This window comes from Desmodus rotundus, chromosome 2 (genome assembly GCF_022682495.2).
Source record: "Desmodus rotundus isolate HL8 chromosome 2, HLdesRot8A.1, whole genome shotgun sequence".
In the NCBI taxonomy this organism is placed as follows: domain Eukaryota; kingdom Metazoa; phylum Chordata; class Mammalia; order Chiroptera; family Phyllostomidae; genus Desmodus; species Desmodus rotundus.
In genome coordinates this window covers 111,935,528-111,952,460 of record NC_071388.1, presented here as the reverse complement: position 1 = coordinate 111,952,460, position 16,933 = coordinate 111,935,528, and the positions used below count along the sequence as shown (strand labels likewise).

Genomic DNA, 16,933 nt, shown 5'->3' with positions numbered 1-16,933 from the left:
ATGTATTCCCTAGCACACCTTCTCGACAGCTCCATGTGTCTGAATTATTCTCGGTGCTACTCATGCACATGTGCTGTATTGCAGTGTCATTTTTTGTCTCTTTAATGGTTCTACACATTCATAGAAAGGATTGATCACATCTTATACCTCCCTTTTTTGGCCAACATAAAACACAATATTTGGCATATAATGAACTTTTAAAAGAGATATGCTGATGGTAATCAATTGTTTTCTATAATTGGTGGGCTAAAATATTATATCAAACAATGATCAATACTGACTGAGACTGTTCTAGGCCAAATTGGTATATAAATCATGAAGATAAGAGCATCTCTCAGAGAGGCTGGAAGTCATTTGAGGATGAAACTGAGGAATTCATGACCTAAATGTATAACTCATTGTTTCAATTGACTCCATGAGAAAAGGGCTGGGTAACATATGGAAGGCCTTCATGTTTAAACAGAGTATGAAAAGCTACAGGAAAACACAGACCATCATGTTATACAAGCCAAAGCATTCTATAATGAAATTCTGATATACTTCAAAAAAGGAAATATAATTTTATAAGAGCAAACTGTAAACTAAGTATTGATATGTATATAAAATAACTAATCCATAGAGTATATTCAAAGAAGAGTGATAGGCTAGAGGGGGTGCCTGAATCAGCTTTGAAAGGAATGGCTGAACATGTGGAGTTATTGGACTCAGTGAGCAGTCTTACTGACAGTACAGAAACAGGGTTAGTGAAGAAAAGGGATCAAAGCGTCTAGTTGTGAGAACTGAAACACCATTCTACACAAGAGGAAGTAGGCACTTTTATGCCCATGTTGCAGAAGCAAACAGCTGGGAATCGATGTGCAAACATTGGAGGAGACAGACTTCAGCCTTATGTGCATCAGTCTCTCCCAACTTTATCCCTAATGATCTGTTTTAGAGAATCATCAAATAAAGACTTAGGCCAAAAAAGCTCATTGTAATAACCTTTATTATTTTTTTTCCTGAAGCAATCATGAGCATACCACTAACATCAGAGTCATCAGCAGAAAAATCTGAAATGATCTGACAAGAATATAATATGTTAGGGATACATTCTGAGAATCTTCATGCCCACCAAGCTTTCCCAAGAGGTTCACCATTCTGGTTTATCCCAGGTGGCATTTGAATTCCCACTTGGTTCTAGCTTAGCAGGCTATTTCCCTACTGTAACAGAATGTGTCCTAAACCTAAACCCAGATTGCAATAACACTTTGTCTGAGAATATTGGGTCTTGCCATCACCCCCTGGCTGATCTAATATCTAGTGATGTAGGTGCTTAGGTTTTATGGACCCACAGAACTGGGTTTATCTTGTGGCCTATCATACTACTATTTGTTTGATATGGGCTAGGTTCCTTGGCCTTTCTAAGTCTCAATTTCTTCTTCCATAAAATAAAAATGAATTACTAGGATTACTTAGAAGATATTAAATAATACATTTGGTAATATTAGCAAAGCACCTACTCATATTGAATGTCATATTTCTGAGTAGATGGCCCAATGAATTAGGCCTCCAGTGGCATAGACACGAGACAAATCAGCAGGATTGTCTTTAACCTTTCAATACTATATCCTAAACTGCTTTCATTTCATTTACAGGTGCCAGCCTTGTAAAAATTCCTTGCTTTCATCAATGTCCACAAATCTTTAGAATTATTTTTTTTTTGCCTTCCACAACAGTGCATATCACTGTGGCCCTGGCATCCCTCATGAGTGAAGCTGCCTATGTTATGACATCAGGAATGATTAGAGTGATACCATCTGATAACATATGACCTGCATCAAACAGAGGCTAATTGTGAATGTTTAAATAAATAAAAATTTGGAATAAGTGAATGAACATATAGGTAAAACAGACCACTACTTTTTTCATGGTCAATATTGAAGTATTCACCAACAGCAAATACTTGTCTAAAACCAGTACTCTAGAGAGGCTCATCAGATTACCATTCCTAAAGACAAGTAAAATAAGTTATCATACAAAGATGGATATGGCTTTTCATGGATAATATGAGAATTGCACTTAAAAAGAAAAAAGTAAATGATTGTGAAAAAAATTTTAAAATCCATTTTAATTTGGATGCTTTTATTTCCTCTTGTCTGATTGTTGTTGCTAGGACTTCCAGTACTATGTGGAATAGGGGTGATGAAAGCAAACATCCATATCTTCTTCCTAATCTTAAGGAAAATACATTTGCCTTTGCCCACTGAGCGTGATATTGGTTGTGGGTTTTTCATATATGGCCTTCATTATGTTGATGTATATTCCCTCTATTCCCAATATGCAGAGAGTTTTTATTATAAATAAAGCTGGATTTTATCAAATGTTATTCTGCATCTCTTAATATGATCATGTGGTTTTTATCCTTCATTTTGTTTATGGGGTGAATAACCTTTATTGATTTGTGGATATTGTACCAATATTGCATTCCCAGAATAAATCTCACTTAATCATTGAAACCTAAAGGTTCCACCAAAAAAACTACCAGAACTGATAAATAAATTCAATAAATTAGCAAAATATCCAGAAATCTGTTGCATTTGTATACACCAATAATGAGCTATCAGAAAGGGGCATTTTTAAAAAATCTCATTCACAATTGCTTTAAATAAAATGAAATACCTATGAATAAATTTAACCAAGGTTTCAAAAGACCTGTATTAAGAAAATTATGAGACACTGAAGAAAGACAATGAAGAAGATACCAATAATTGGAAGCATATACCATGTTCACGGAGAGGAAAATTAACATCATTTAAATGTACACACTACCCAAAGCAATCTACAGATTCCATGCAATTCTTATCAAGATACCAATGGTATATTTCATTGAACTATAACAAGTATTTCAAAAATTTATATAGAAACATAAAATAATCCAAATAGCTATAGCAATCTTGAGGAAGAAGAACAAAGTTGGAGGACTCACACTACATAATATCAAAATACACTACATGCCCATTATAGACAAAAGGACATGGTACTGGAACAAAAACAAACAGATAGATCAATGGACTAGAATATAGAGTCCAGGAATAAACCTATACCTTTATAGTCAATTAATATTTGACAAAAGAGGCAAAAACGCACAATGATGTAAAGACAGTTTATCCAGTAAATTATGTTGAGATAATAGGGCAGATACATGAAAAAAATGAAACTAGATTACCTTACACCATACACAAGAATAAACTCAAAATAGATTAAAAATTTAAATTAGACTCAAAACCATAAACATCCTAGAAAACACAGGTGGTAAAATGTCGGGCACTTCTCTCACCACTATTTTTTCTTTTTTTAACTTTTTTTTTATTGTTATTCAAGTACAGTTGTCTCCATTTTCCCCCACCACTCCACCTGATCCCAGCCATCCCATATCTACTTGAGCCAGGGAAATAAACAACAAAAACAGATAGGACTACATCAAACTAAACATTTCTTGCACAGCAAAGGAAACCATCAAACAAATGAAAGACAATCCACTGAATGGAAGAACATATTTGCTGATATCTCTGATAAAGGGTTAATATCCAAAATTTATAATGAAATGAAATTATACAACTCAGCATCAAAAAAAAAAAAGAAAAAGAAAACAAAAAAATCTAATTAAAAAGAGGGAATAGGACCTGAATAAACACTTCTCCAGAGAGGATGTACAGATGGCCAATAGACATATGAAAAGGTGTTCAATGTCACTAATCATCAGAGAAATGTGAACTAAAACCACAATGAGATGTCAACTCACACTTGTCAGAATGGTTATCATCAATAAATCAACAAACAAGAAATACTGGCAAGGATGTGGAAAAAGAGGAACCCGTGTGTACTGTTGGTGGGAATGCAGATTGGTGCAGCCAGAGTGAGAAGCAGTACAGAGTTACTTCAAAAAATTAAAATGGAACTGCATTCTGACACAGCGATCCCACTTCTGGTAATATATCAAAAGAAACCTGAAGTACTAATTCAAAAGAATATATGCACCCCATGTTCATTGTTGTGCTACTTAAAATAGCCAAGATTTTGTAGCAGCCCAACTATCCATCAAAGATAAGTAGATAAAAAAGCTGTGGTACATTTACACAATGGAATACTACATGACTATACAAAAGGAGGTCTTACCCTTTGCAGCAGCATGGATGGACATGGAAAGCCTTATTGTATGTGAAATAAGCCAGTCAAAGAAGTACAACTATGATGTGATTTCACTCACATGTGAAATCTATTGAACAAAATAAACTAATAAGAAAAATAAAGACATACAGGAAGTTTGCTGACAGCTGTTGGAGGGGAGGAGTGGAGCGCTGGGTTGGGGGTTGGAGGTTTGAACAAAAAAAGTAATTCATGGACATGGACAACACTGTGGTGAATGTCAGGGGGAGGGGCATGGTAGCAGGTGGAAGAGGATATAGAGGGGATAAATGGTGACAGACAGAGAACTTGGCTTGGGGTAGTAAATACCCAAACCATGTACAGATGATGTGTTGTGGAATTGTGCACCTGAAACCTGTGTAATTTTGTTAACCAGTATCACACCAATAAAGGCAATAAAAAGGAAAAAAAAATAATGCAGGATTCTGACATTGTTTTTAGTTCTTATGTTATCTTATAAAAATGCAGAAGAATTGTAAAAATTATCAAAGTTTTTAGGTGATGTTAAAGTCTCCAAGTCAGAAACATTCGGATTTATATAACAGGAATAATTTTTGAACACTTTTACATATGTATAAAAGTGGTCAGGAAAGGCAAATATTTTATCCAATATGCATATAAAGTGACAAGTACTGGAAGCAACCTAAGTGCCCATCAGCAAATGAGTGGATCAAAATACTATGGTACATTTACACAATGGAATTCTATGCAACAGAGAGAAAGATGGAGCTCATACCCTTTGCAAAGACATGGATAGAACTGAAGAGCATTATGCTAAGTGAAATAAGCCAGGTGGTGAGGGACAAATACCATATGATCTCACCTTTAACTGGAACATAATCAATAGAAGAAAAAAAACAAACAAAATATAACCAGAGACATTGAAATTAAGGACAATGTAACAATAGCCAGAGGGGAGTGGGGAGGGGATAGTGGGGAGAGGGGTCTACAGGAGCTACTATAAAGGACACAAGGGGGAGGTTAAATGTGGGGGAAGGAGGTGGGACTGGCTGGGGTGGGGTGGAGGGAAGGGGAGAAAATGCAGACAATTGTAACTGAATAAAAATAAATTAATTATTAAAAAAAAGAATAACCCAGGAGAAAATTTAAAAAAAAAAAAAAGGACACAAGGACAAAATCAAGGGAAAGGGTAAAGGTGGGGGAGGGAGGTGGGATTGGCTGGGGTGGGGTGGAGGGATGGGGAGAAAATGCAGACAATTGTAACTGAATAACAATTTTAAAAAAAGGAAAAAAATAACATTGGGGCTTAGGGAAGGCTTTTCTTCGGTTTTTGCACACTGGGTTTCTTGTGGTGAAGTTTTTGGACATAGAGGTTAAGATTATTGAGATGCATGTCATCTCACACATTTAAGAAACACAGCAAACAGTGATAAGATTCAGAGGCTGTGTTTAGAAATTACCTTTCATTTGAGTGAAATATACTTGAACATCTACTGGGAGATCCTTTCTTGTCGGTTGAAAATCCTTGTAGCTGCTTCCTGCCCAGTCATAAGAAGACCTTATTAAATTCTTGTGAATTCATTGACTAGAAACATCACCCCACTATGCTGCTGTAGCCAAAATGGTTGTAAAACTTGTCATCCGGGAGGATATTGGAAACAAAGCAAATAATATACTAGGTACTACAATCCTTAGAGAAGGCTTTTGTGTTCATACCTTAAAAACTTGCCATAGTTAATTTTCCCAGAAAGATGGGGGAGGAGGAACTCAAGAGAAATGCAACCAAAATTGTCACTGAAATTTTATAATTGATTGAAAACATAGAGATATTTAGTCTAATATGAGGAGAAAAGAATCCTGAATAACTTGTACAAGAGCAGAAGCAATGTGGATAAGGTAATTTTTAAAAGGGATACCATATATTAAAACACAACACAAGTCTTTGAAAATTCAGACTGATAAAGGAAAATAAAATTAAAAAAGGATAATAAAGGATAGTTCCCAAAAATAAAGGGTAGTGCCAATACATATGGAGAAAAATGCATTTTTAGAACACTTCTTAGTAGTATGTGAAGATCAGTTGGATTGATGAAAGGTTTGAACACTCTCACAAGGGACTCTGGACACAGTAGGGACAGTAAGGATTTCTCCTGGCATATTTTTCAAAATGACAAAAGACCCTACTCTGGGTGGATTTAGTTAGAGTATTACAGTTTCCTTTTTCCAAATTTCATCAACTTTACCAAATATCAGCTAATAGTGATGCTCAGAGTTAGAATCTTAATATTGTCTACAAATCAATGATGAAGATATTTTGGATCTGCTAAGATTCTAAAATCCTTACTAAGTTTGTCATTGAAACACCTCCGCACCTAAGTATTTAGCAAAGTGAAAGTTGTGGCCTGTTCATAAATCATTATGCATTGCTAAGTGACTACTTGGTGGCCTCAGTCATGAACATCCCCTTCAGTGCCAGAGCAAGAACACTGAAAGTTGGATTTGGGGGGATGAATATTTGTTACTGCAGATTGATCAGGTATATGTTCAGAATTCTTGTTGTGATGTGAACTTTGTACAATAAAATACATCTTTCAAGTCCTGATAAATTGATATGCCATGGGTACATGGCATGTACTGCAGTGGTATTGTTTGGTAAATCAATTTTAAAAAGCATTTAAAACTCTATATCATTTAAAAACTCAGGATCTTTAAAAGGCCATGTGAGAGTTACATTCAAGAGATTTTCTATATCTTTGATACACCATCATTAATTAAGTCAATATTATCACTAATATTTTTAGGTATTGACATTTTTCTGAAAAGTTAAAAACAACAACTTAGAGAGTTTTATTTAAAAAAATACATAGGCTTAACTCTGATGACTCCAGTCTTACTTCTAACTTTAAATTTAAAATAAATAGTAATTTGTCCCTCACCGCCTGGCTTATTTCACTTAGCATAATGCAAATACCATATGATCTCACCTTTAACTGGAACATAATCAACAAAAGAAAAAAACAAACAAAATATAACCAGAGACATTGAAATTAAGAACAATGTAACAATAGCCAGAGGGGAGTGGGGAGGCAATATTGGGGAGAGGGGTCTACAGGAGCTACTATAAAAGACACACAGACAAAGTCAAGGGGGAGGGTGGAGGTGGGGGAGGGAGGTGGGATTAGCTGGGGTGGGGTGGAGGGAAGGGGAGAAAATGCAGACAATTGTAACTGAATAACAATTAATAAAATAAAATAAATAGTAAAAGTAAAACTCTTAAGGAAATCCATACAACAACAATCTGATAGAAATACAATGGACAGTACATACAATTTAGATATTATATGTGTCTGTGAAGTGTTTGGTGAAATAGCCTGAGTCTGAAGGGTGTTCCTGATGCCTAACCAGCTTTAAAGAGTTTGAGCATTATTTATAACATAGAGGAATGCATTTAGATATACTAGCTGCTTTTTTCCTTTTTTTTAATTTTAGCAACATGTGAATTAAATGCTGGGGTTTAATATTCTTACAGAGTGGTTCAGACAAAGTTCACACTTACAGAAAAAGTAAATTGACTGCAAATTTTTAAAAATCATATGTAGTGAAGGAGAAGTAAAAGTACAATTTTAGAATCAAGTATACTTAGGACTAAGTCCACATTTTGTATTCTGGCTCTACCAGTTTCTGGTTATTTGAGCTTGGATGGGTCACTGTGAGTCTGCAGGTTCTCATTCATGGAGATGTTAATATAGAATCTCCAGAGTTTATAAGAATATGATATCTATTTTTATATATTATATATAATATATTGCAATGCACGCACACATTCACATATATGTATATATAATGCTACATATATGTTCATTTATACATGCATATAAACCATAATATTACATATGTGTGTTTGCTTATATACACATGTGATGTGTAATTGGTATTCAGTAGCTATTAGTTTTCCCAATATTTATATAATTGGATGCACATTTTTTCAAATTTGAGTCTGGTTACTGAGCATAACATATCATGGTGTTTGTGCCCAGTGTCACTGTATTTGATTCTTTCCATTTGAATTTGTGATGATCCCTCCACAAGGGGGGGGCAAACTTTTCCCCTCTCACTGGTTGCACCTGACAGACTGACCCTGAAGCCACTGCCTTTGCTAAATGTTCTGCAACATTTTAAGTGTCTCTGGAAAAGCCATAGCTGGAATTACCACCTTGCTGCACACATGGTTCCCTGCCTTTTCTTTTCTGCCCACCCAGCGTCTTTTGCATCCCCAGCAATATATAGGCTGAAGGCTGTTATGAGTGTAAGGTAAGAGATGAAAATAGTCTTCTCCCCTCCAATTCTAGGAGCCCTAGTAATTCTGTAGTTCTTTAAATAACCATCTAATGATTAGTTCTTGCTATCAGTCCAGCAACAATAACCACAGAGGCTGAAAGGGCCTCCAAGAGAGGCCTCTGTCTTTAAGAGGCTTGGAGTTATTTGGAAACACAGGTAAACCAGTAAGGACAAAGGACTGGAATGAACCTAATGGTAACAGTTCACAAGCCCAGAGGAACTGTTTGTCCTTAAACTGCATCCTGATCCAGAGCACAGACTGAGCACAGGTCATTTGGTTCTAAAGAATATGAAACTTGTGGTTTAAAAAAAATTAGAATAACTATTTTTTAATTTAAAAAAGATAAAAAATTAGATAGTGCAATCTAACAATAACCAGAGGGGAGTGGGGAGGGGATAGTGGGGAGAGGGGTTTTCAGGAACTACTATAAAGGACATATGGACAAAAACAAGGGGGACGGTGGAGGCAGGGGAGGGAGGTAGGTTTGTCTGGGGTGGGGTAGGTGGGAGGGGAGAAAATGCAGCCAACTGTAATTGAACAGCAATAAAAAGAAAGGAAGGAAGGAAGGAAGGAACAAAGGAAGGAAGGAAGGGAGGGAGGGAGGAAGGAAGGAAGAGAGAGAAAGAAAATTATATAAAATATTTCAGAAATGAAATTCAATATGAAAACAGCCAATTCTGACTGAAAACAACAAAGAAAATAAATAGTCCCACACATATTTGTTCCTCTAAATTCAACATAAATCCTTAAAAGTTTCCATCAAAATAGTTAGTGTGCTTAATTCTACTTCAAACTAAAAACTAAACAAAAGCCTGTAAAATATATAAGGGGGCTTCAAAATAGACAAAAAAGTAGATCAGTCTCCAAAAGTTCATTTTTAAAAATGAAGAAATATATGCCATCTATTACAATCTAATATTACTAGTGACAGAATAATATGCTCACATTCAGTCTGTCATAACTAATCTTAATCCTCCATACACCATTATTTCAATTACAAATAGTGATGGGTAGGCAAACAAGAAATAACAATGAATAAAGGGTATATTTCTCTAAGGAAAAATATACATGCCAAACAGAGGGAAGGAACTAGGGAGATTATGAAAAAGAAAGATTATGCTATCAGCCAACTATTCACATTTTATGTATATTTAGAAAACAATACACATTTTGGTGAATTTTTTGCTAAATTAAAAGTTATATAAACTAACAAGCATTTTGTTCAGTGCATTAATATTCCTCCTCCAATGCCACTTGCTCTGCCACCACCTCCCTTTGCTCACCTCATGGCTGGGGAATTACACTGTGAGTCCAAGAGTTTGGGTTGGGGTGGGGAAGGAAAGTTTTTTTTTTTTTTTTAATTGGAGCAAACTGTTCTTTACTTCCAACCTGAAGATTCTTTATAAGTACAGGATAATTTTAAATTTGATTCTTGTTTTATATTTTTAACCTTCTCCATTGTTTTCAAATCTTGGATAATGTCTGTTAGACTCACTGGCTTTAATGTCAGACCAGATTGCAGATTACCATGCCAAGGTTCACAAATTATGCAACTTTAGTAAAGCCACATAACTGAACTAATTGGGTCATTACAAGGTCTTTAAAGTATCTAGCATATAATAAACCAATAACTATATAAATAAATTAATACTCAGTAAATCAATACATTCTCATTAATAATCAGACTTTCCTAGTGTATTTCTGTTTTTATAGATGAAAGAACTGAGTTCCTGTCAGCGAATTAGCCAAGTTGCCAGAAAAGTAGGAAAACACTGAACTTTAGCAACAGGCCTCTTAATTTCCCCAGGAACTAGAACCATGCTGGAGACAGGAATTATATATGGCCTAAGTATGTCTGAATGAGTACTCATCAGCTATTAAGCTACCCACAATCTGGGTACAGGAAAACAACAGAAGTTCACTAGTTACCATTATCACATCTCAGTATTATTTATATAAAGAGAAAAGATGTCCTACCCAGATGCTGTCTTCTTGCTGGTACTGTTTCCAGTTGTGCCCTGTGTCACTGAACATGAGATTGTAACTCGTCACCCAGTCAGAGCTTCCATATCGTCCCTGTGTAGCTACTGCTGTGATCTCCACTTTGCTTCCCAGGTCCATCTGGAGCCACTGCTGAGCATTGGAAGTCTCTGGGGACCAACCACCAGCTCCTGAAGGAGGATCAGACAGAGAGTTGTAGTAACATCTCAGACAGTCATGACTTTAATTCCCAAAAAGAAATGAAACAGCATTCAACTAAGATGTCATTACCCCAAATATACCCTGGCTCTGCTCTTAAACTCCTGGTAATTTCTTAGTCCAACTGTCAACCTCTCCCTCCATTTAATTTGCTTTCGTGGTTTAATATTCATCTTAAATGCTGTTTCCTTTATGATTCTTTCTCTTTCCTTAGTCATTACAGTTTCCATCCTCTGGATTCCTAGTGAATTTTTTTTTATAGCCTTAACTTTCAACATGTCTTCTATCTTCTGTCTCAATAATATCTCCTTCTTTTATTTTCTTCTTTTCTTTTCTCCCTTTTTCTCTTTTCTTTGCTCATCTCACTCCAAACATGTTCTATTTGGAAATCAGTATTTTGCTGTGGATACAGAGATGAAAGATCGCTATACCTTTGAGAGGTTCGTCTTCGTTCATCCAATACATTCTTGCATACAAACATCCAACAGATGTTTATTGAGTACCAAAAGCATGCTGAGTGCTGAAGAAAGAGACATGCAAAAAAATGTGCAAAGTCTATCCTCCTTTACAAATTGAGAATGTTCCCCTCCCCTTTAATGTTTTGTTGTTACAAATTATCCCTGTTTATGCTGTAAGTTTGCTGGTGATCTTTCTTATAGATTTGTGACTATTTGTTTTATGAAGACAATCAAAGTGTCCTTCAATAGAAGAATGAAGAGTGAAGGGCTGTCAGGAACATCTATAAAGAACACATGGACAAAGCCAAAGTGGGGCAGGATCAAGGGTAGGAAGTGGGGATGGCTGGGATGGGGGAATGATGGGGGGAAATGAGACAACTGTACTTGAACAACAATAAAAAAAAAATTTAAAGAATAGTGAGTAAAGAAGGTGTGGCACATATATACAATGGAATATTTATGGAATACTACCCAGCCATAAGAAAAGATGAAACACTGCCATTTGAGATGACATGAATGGATCTTGAAAATATTATGCTAATTGAAATAAGTCAGTTAGAAAAAGCTAAGAACCATATTATTTCACTTATATGTGGGATATAAAAAAAACTCACAGACACAAACAGACAACAGCATGGTGGTTACTAGAGGGAAGGGGATGGGGGCAGTAAAAGGTAAAGGGAGCCAAGTATATGGTGATGGAAGATGACTTGGTTTTGGGTGGTGGGCACAAAATGCAATATACATGTCATGGGTCTTGGGAATGTACACCTGAAACATACATAATCCAATGAATCAATGTCACTCCAATAAAATCAATTTTTAGAAAAGAAGAAAAAGATTTGCCACATGTAAGCCATCAGGTCTCTTTTCTGTCTGCTCTCCCTTCTGGTACTGATGAATGCAGTTGACAACAGGGTCCTAGCTGATGACATAACCACAGTGGAATGATCCTGGAATCTTGCATCAGCATGGAGGGAAAGCTCTCCCTGCTTGAACACCTGCTTAAACTATAACATGAATGAGAACAAAGTCCTACCTGTTGTGTTTAAGCCATTGCACACTGCAATCTATTGATACTGCAGGTTAGCCTATCTTAATACATAAATAATACTCTGTGAAGTAAACAGCATAATTCCCATAATATAGTTGAGGAACCTGAAGTCCAGAAATTTAGAACACCTGGCAATTAGGATTCAATCATAGCTATTTGAGACTATTTAACAAACAAACAAACAAACAAACAAAAGGTTTCTATTGCAAAAACCTAGCAAAGGAATTAGTAGCAAAGGCAATAAGAGGAGGCGTTTGAGAAGTCGTATCTATAAGTACATTTTTATCATAGCTCTTTCTTCACCTCCGTGGGTAATCTCCCCCACACCCCCAACTTCTCAAAACTGACATGGAGGTTTAAGAAGAAGATTTTACATTTGCACAACATCTAAAATTACCCTGAACCTACTCTATTTCCACATCATCTTTCCATCTCAAGAGGCTTCTTTTTTTTTTAAGTGGAAAAAAAAGCAAAGTTGTATAAGCTACATAATAGCAATAATATTTTTAAATGATAGAAAAAAATCTGTTTCATGAATTCTATGAGGAGTGAAAGTGCTCCTTCGAAGTGATTTTTATGTTTCTTTCATGTAACATATTTTGTATTGTCAGCATGTCTTTATCTTATAAACTATATCATTAGTCACATTTATATAGATTACTGCATAAAGAGTATATATAACAATTTGACAGCTGGTGGTATGACATAGGGCTTATTACTTTTTGAAAGGCCATTACTATTTTTGAAATTAAAATTCTCAAACTTTATTTCTCTTTTACTTACAATAATCAACAACTAGTCTTTTTGGTAATGCATCAGAATTTTTCCTTCATTTATTCTAATTATTCATATCATATACATGTATGCTAAGAATAATGTTCAGGATTAAACAAAAAAAATTACAAGGAATTTACCTCACCACCTGGAAAGAATTAAATCACAAAAGCCTGACCAAAAGTAAACAAACAAAAAAGAGAGGGAGAGTTAATGCTAAAATAAAGATTTCTTTAAATACGTCATTAGAAATCACATCTCGATTTTGCCCACAGTAAAAACCTTAGTTTATTAATCCCCCTGAAATTAAATAAATGGAATTGTTACTGTTAGCATTCATCAAGAATTATCTATGCCCAGGACTTTCAGCCTAAGATCTTAAATGGATGCACACTCTCTCTCTAGGTGATAGCCACCAAGGACTCTTTCCTTGCTATTGAAGATGCTCCCTAAATCACAGCTAATAGGCTAGACACTCAGGGTTGCCATGGTTGCTATGACAAACACTTTGTTCCTTCTACAGAATAAATGCGTGTTCAAAAATGATGAGAATTGACTGAAGATACTGTTTGCAGCTGCTCTAAAAGACACATCATATCCATGCTAGCTTTCTGTTTCTCAGTTATTATTTATATTGGGGGTGTAACAGATGCACAGATACTTTGATGTTTGGCAAGTTAAAGGTGTTAACTAAGACAGTACTGACTGTAATCTTGGATGTGTATCAGTAATTATTAACTACAATTCCCATAACTCTTATGGTTTAAATTTAAAAGAATTGAATGGAAACGTAAAGGACTGTTTTAATTTTAAAAGAAAAATAACCTCACCTGAGAATATTACAGCATCTAGACTTCTCCAACTTCTCTCAAACATGGGATACGGAATGATTTGGAGGCTTTGTCTAGTGCATTCCTAGCACAGCCCAAGCCTCATACTCTATAGACTACATTATTGGACTTTTGGGGGAAAGATGGAAAAAGGAGATGCTGAACTTAAAATCAAGAGACCTGGTTCAAGACCCAACTCTACTCCAGAGGTTAGATGAGATGAAGGAATCTCAAATTTGCTCAACCATCAAAAGCACCTATGAAGACCACACATATAAATTCCTTGATAATTTATTCAAGGAATAAATTATCCTAATCTCCAATTCCATCCATGCTATCACAAAATATAGGACTTCCTTTTTCCTTCTACTGGGTAGTATTCCATCCTGTAGATTTACAAGTTTTTTAATCCAATCATCTACTGATATGCACTCAGGCTGTTTCCAAAACTTAGCTATTGTAAATATAACTGCTATGAACATATGTTCTTTTGAATTGGTGTTTCAAGATTCTTAGGGTATATTCCCAGGAGTGGAATCACTGGGTCATAAGGCAATTCCATCTTTAGTTTTCTGAGGAAATTCCATAATGTTTTGCATAGTTGTTGCACCAATCTGTCTTCCCACCAACAGTGCACTAGGGTTCCCTTTTCTCCACATCCTCACCAGTACTTGTTGTTTATTTACTGATGATATCCATTCTGACAGGTGTGATATGATATCTCACTGTGGTTTTAATTTGCATCTCTAATGGCTCCTGATGTTGATGTGCTGATGGGCCATCTCTATGTCCTTTTTGAAGAAGTGTCTACTCAGGTTCTTTGCCCATTTTTGAATTGGGTTGTTTGTCTCCTTGGTGTTGAGTCATATGAGTTCTTTATATACTTTGAAGATTAAACCCTCATCCAATACATCACTGGCAAATATGTTCTCCAATATAATTGGTTCTCTTTTCTTTAGCCATGCAGGGACTTTTTAATTTGATATAGTCCCATTTGTTTATTTTTCCTTTACTTCCTTTGCCCTAGGAATTATATCAGCAAAAATATTGCCAAATGAGATATCCAAAATATTATGAGCTGTTTTCTGCTAGGATTTTTAAGGTATCACAATTTATATCTAAGTCATTTATCCATTTTGAGTTTATTCTGATGTATGGTATATATTGGTGGTCTAGTATCATTTTTTTGCAAGTACTGGTCCAGTCTTCCTAAAACCTTTTATTGTGGAGGCTATCTTTATTGTATGGTTGTATTCCATTTGTCAAATAGTAATTGATCACAAAGACATTGGTTTCTGAGATCTCTATTATGTTTCATTGATCTATGTGTAGTTCTTATGTGAGTACCAGACTGTCTTGATTACAGTGGCCTTGTAATAAAGTTTGATATCAGGTATTGTGATCCTTCCAACTTTGTTCTTTGTTCTTTTTTCTCAGAACTGCTGAGGTTATTTGGAGTCTTTTATAGTTCCATATAAATTTTTGGAATATTTGTTATAGATCTGTGAAATATGCCATTTATATTTTAATAGGAATTACATTGAATACATAAATAGTTTTAGGTTGCATGCACATTTTAATGATGTTAATTCTTCCAACCCAGAAACACAGTATATGCTTCCTTTTACTTGTATTTTCCACAATTTCTTTCTTCAGTGTTGTATAGTTTTCTGAGTACAGATATTTTATATCCTGGGTTAAATTTATTCCTAGGTACTTTATTTTCTTTATTGCTATAGCAAATGGGATTTTTCTCTTAGTTTCTCATTCTGATACTTCATTGTTAGCATACAAGAATGTCATTGGTTTCTGAATATTGACTTTGTATCCCACTACTTTGCCAAATTCACTTATTAGGTAGAGTAGTTTTTTTGAAGAGTCTATAGGGTTTTATATGCACACTATCATGTCTTCTGTGAATAATGACAGTTTTATTTCATATTTTCCAATTTTGACGCCTTTTATTTCTTTCTGTTTTCTGATTGCTGTGGCTAGAACTTCCAGTTCTATGCTGAATAAAAGTGATAAAAGTAGGCACCCTTGTCTGTGTTGATTTTAAGGGAAATACTTTTAGTCTTTGTCCATTGGGCATGATGTTGGCATTAGGTCTCTCATATGTGGCCCTTATTATGTTTAGGTATGCTCCCTCTATTCCCACTTTGCTGAATGTTTTTATCATAAATGGGTGCTGTTTTTTGTCAAATGTTTTTTCAGTATCTATTGATGTGATTATGTAATTTTTGTTGTTCATTATGTTTGTGTGATGTGCTATATTTATTGATTTGTGAGTGTTATACTATCAGTGCATCCCTGGGATATATCCTACTTGAATATGGTGTATGATCTGTTTAATGTACTGATCCAGATTTCCAATATTTTGTTGAGGATTTTAGCCTCTATATTCATCAGAGATATTAGCCTGTGATTTTTGTGTGTTTTTATCTGGTTTTGGAATTAGGATAATACTGGACTTGTACAAAAACTTTGGGAGTATTCCTTCTTCTTGATATTTTTTTGGAATAGTTTGAGAACAGTAATTGTTAGTTCTTATTTGAATGTTTAGTAAAGTTCACCTGTGAAGCATCCAGTATAGAGCTTTTGTGTGCCAGGAGTTTTTTGATTACTGCTTCAATTTTGCTGGTTGTTATTAGTCTGTTCAGGTTTTCTGCTTCCTCTTTATTCAGTTTTGGGATATTATATGTTTCCAGAAATCTGTCCATTTTGCCTAGGTTGTCCAGTTTCTTACCGTATAGTTTTACATAGTAATTTCTTACAATCCTTTGTATTTCTGGGATATAGATGATTCATTCTCCTTCATTTCTGATGTTTATTTATTTGGGTTCTCTCTCTTTTTCTTGATGAATCTTAATAAAGATTTGTCAATTTTGTTTATCTTTTCAAGGAATAAGATCCTGGATTCATTGGTTTTTGGATTGTTATTTTAGTCTCTATGTCTTTTAAGTCTGCTCTGATCTTGATATTTCCTCTCTTTTACTTGCTCTGGGCTTCTTTTGGTGTTGTTCCTCTAGTTATTTTAGATGTAAGGCTAGGTTATTTATTTGAGATTTTTCTGTCTTCTTTAAGTAGTCCTGTGTTGCAATGATCTTCTGTTTCAGGATTGTTCACTGTGTTC

At 35.1% G+C, this 16,933-nt stretch overlaps 1 protein-coding gene across 3 annotated transcripts in view; it reads right to left on the bottom strand.

The window, feature by feature from the left end:
* The window catches only part of CNTNAP5 (contactin associated protein family member 5), a 981,662-nt gene that overhangs the window by 714,687 nt on the left and 250,042 nt on the right, over window positions 1-16,933 (bottom strand). For all 3 annotated transcript variants that reach the window (XM_045203156.2, XM_053918555.1, XM_053918556.1), the window contains one exon: window positions 10,463-10,656. In XM_045203156.2, the coding sequence (XP_045059091.2) occupies window positions 10,463-10,656 (194 nt within the window). The remainder of the gene's footprint in view (window positions 1-10,462; window positions 10,657-16,933) is intronic.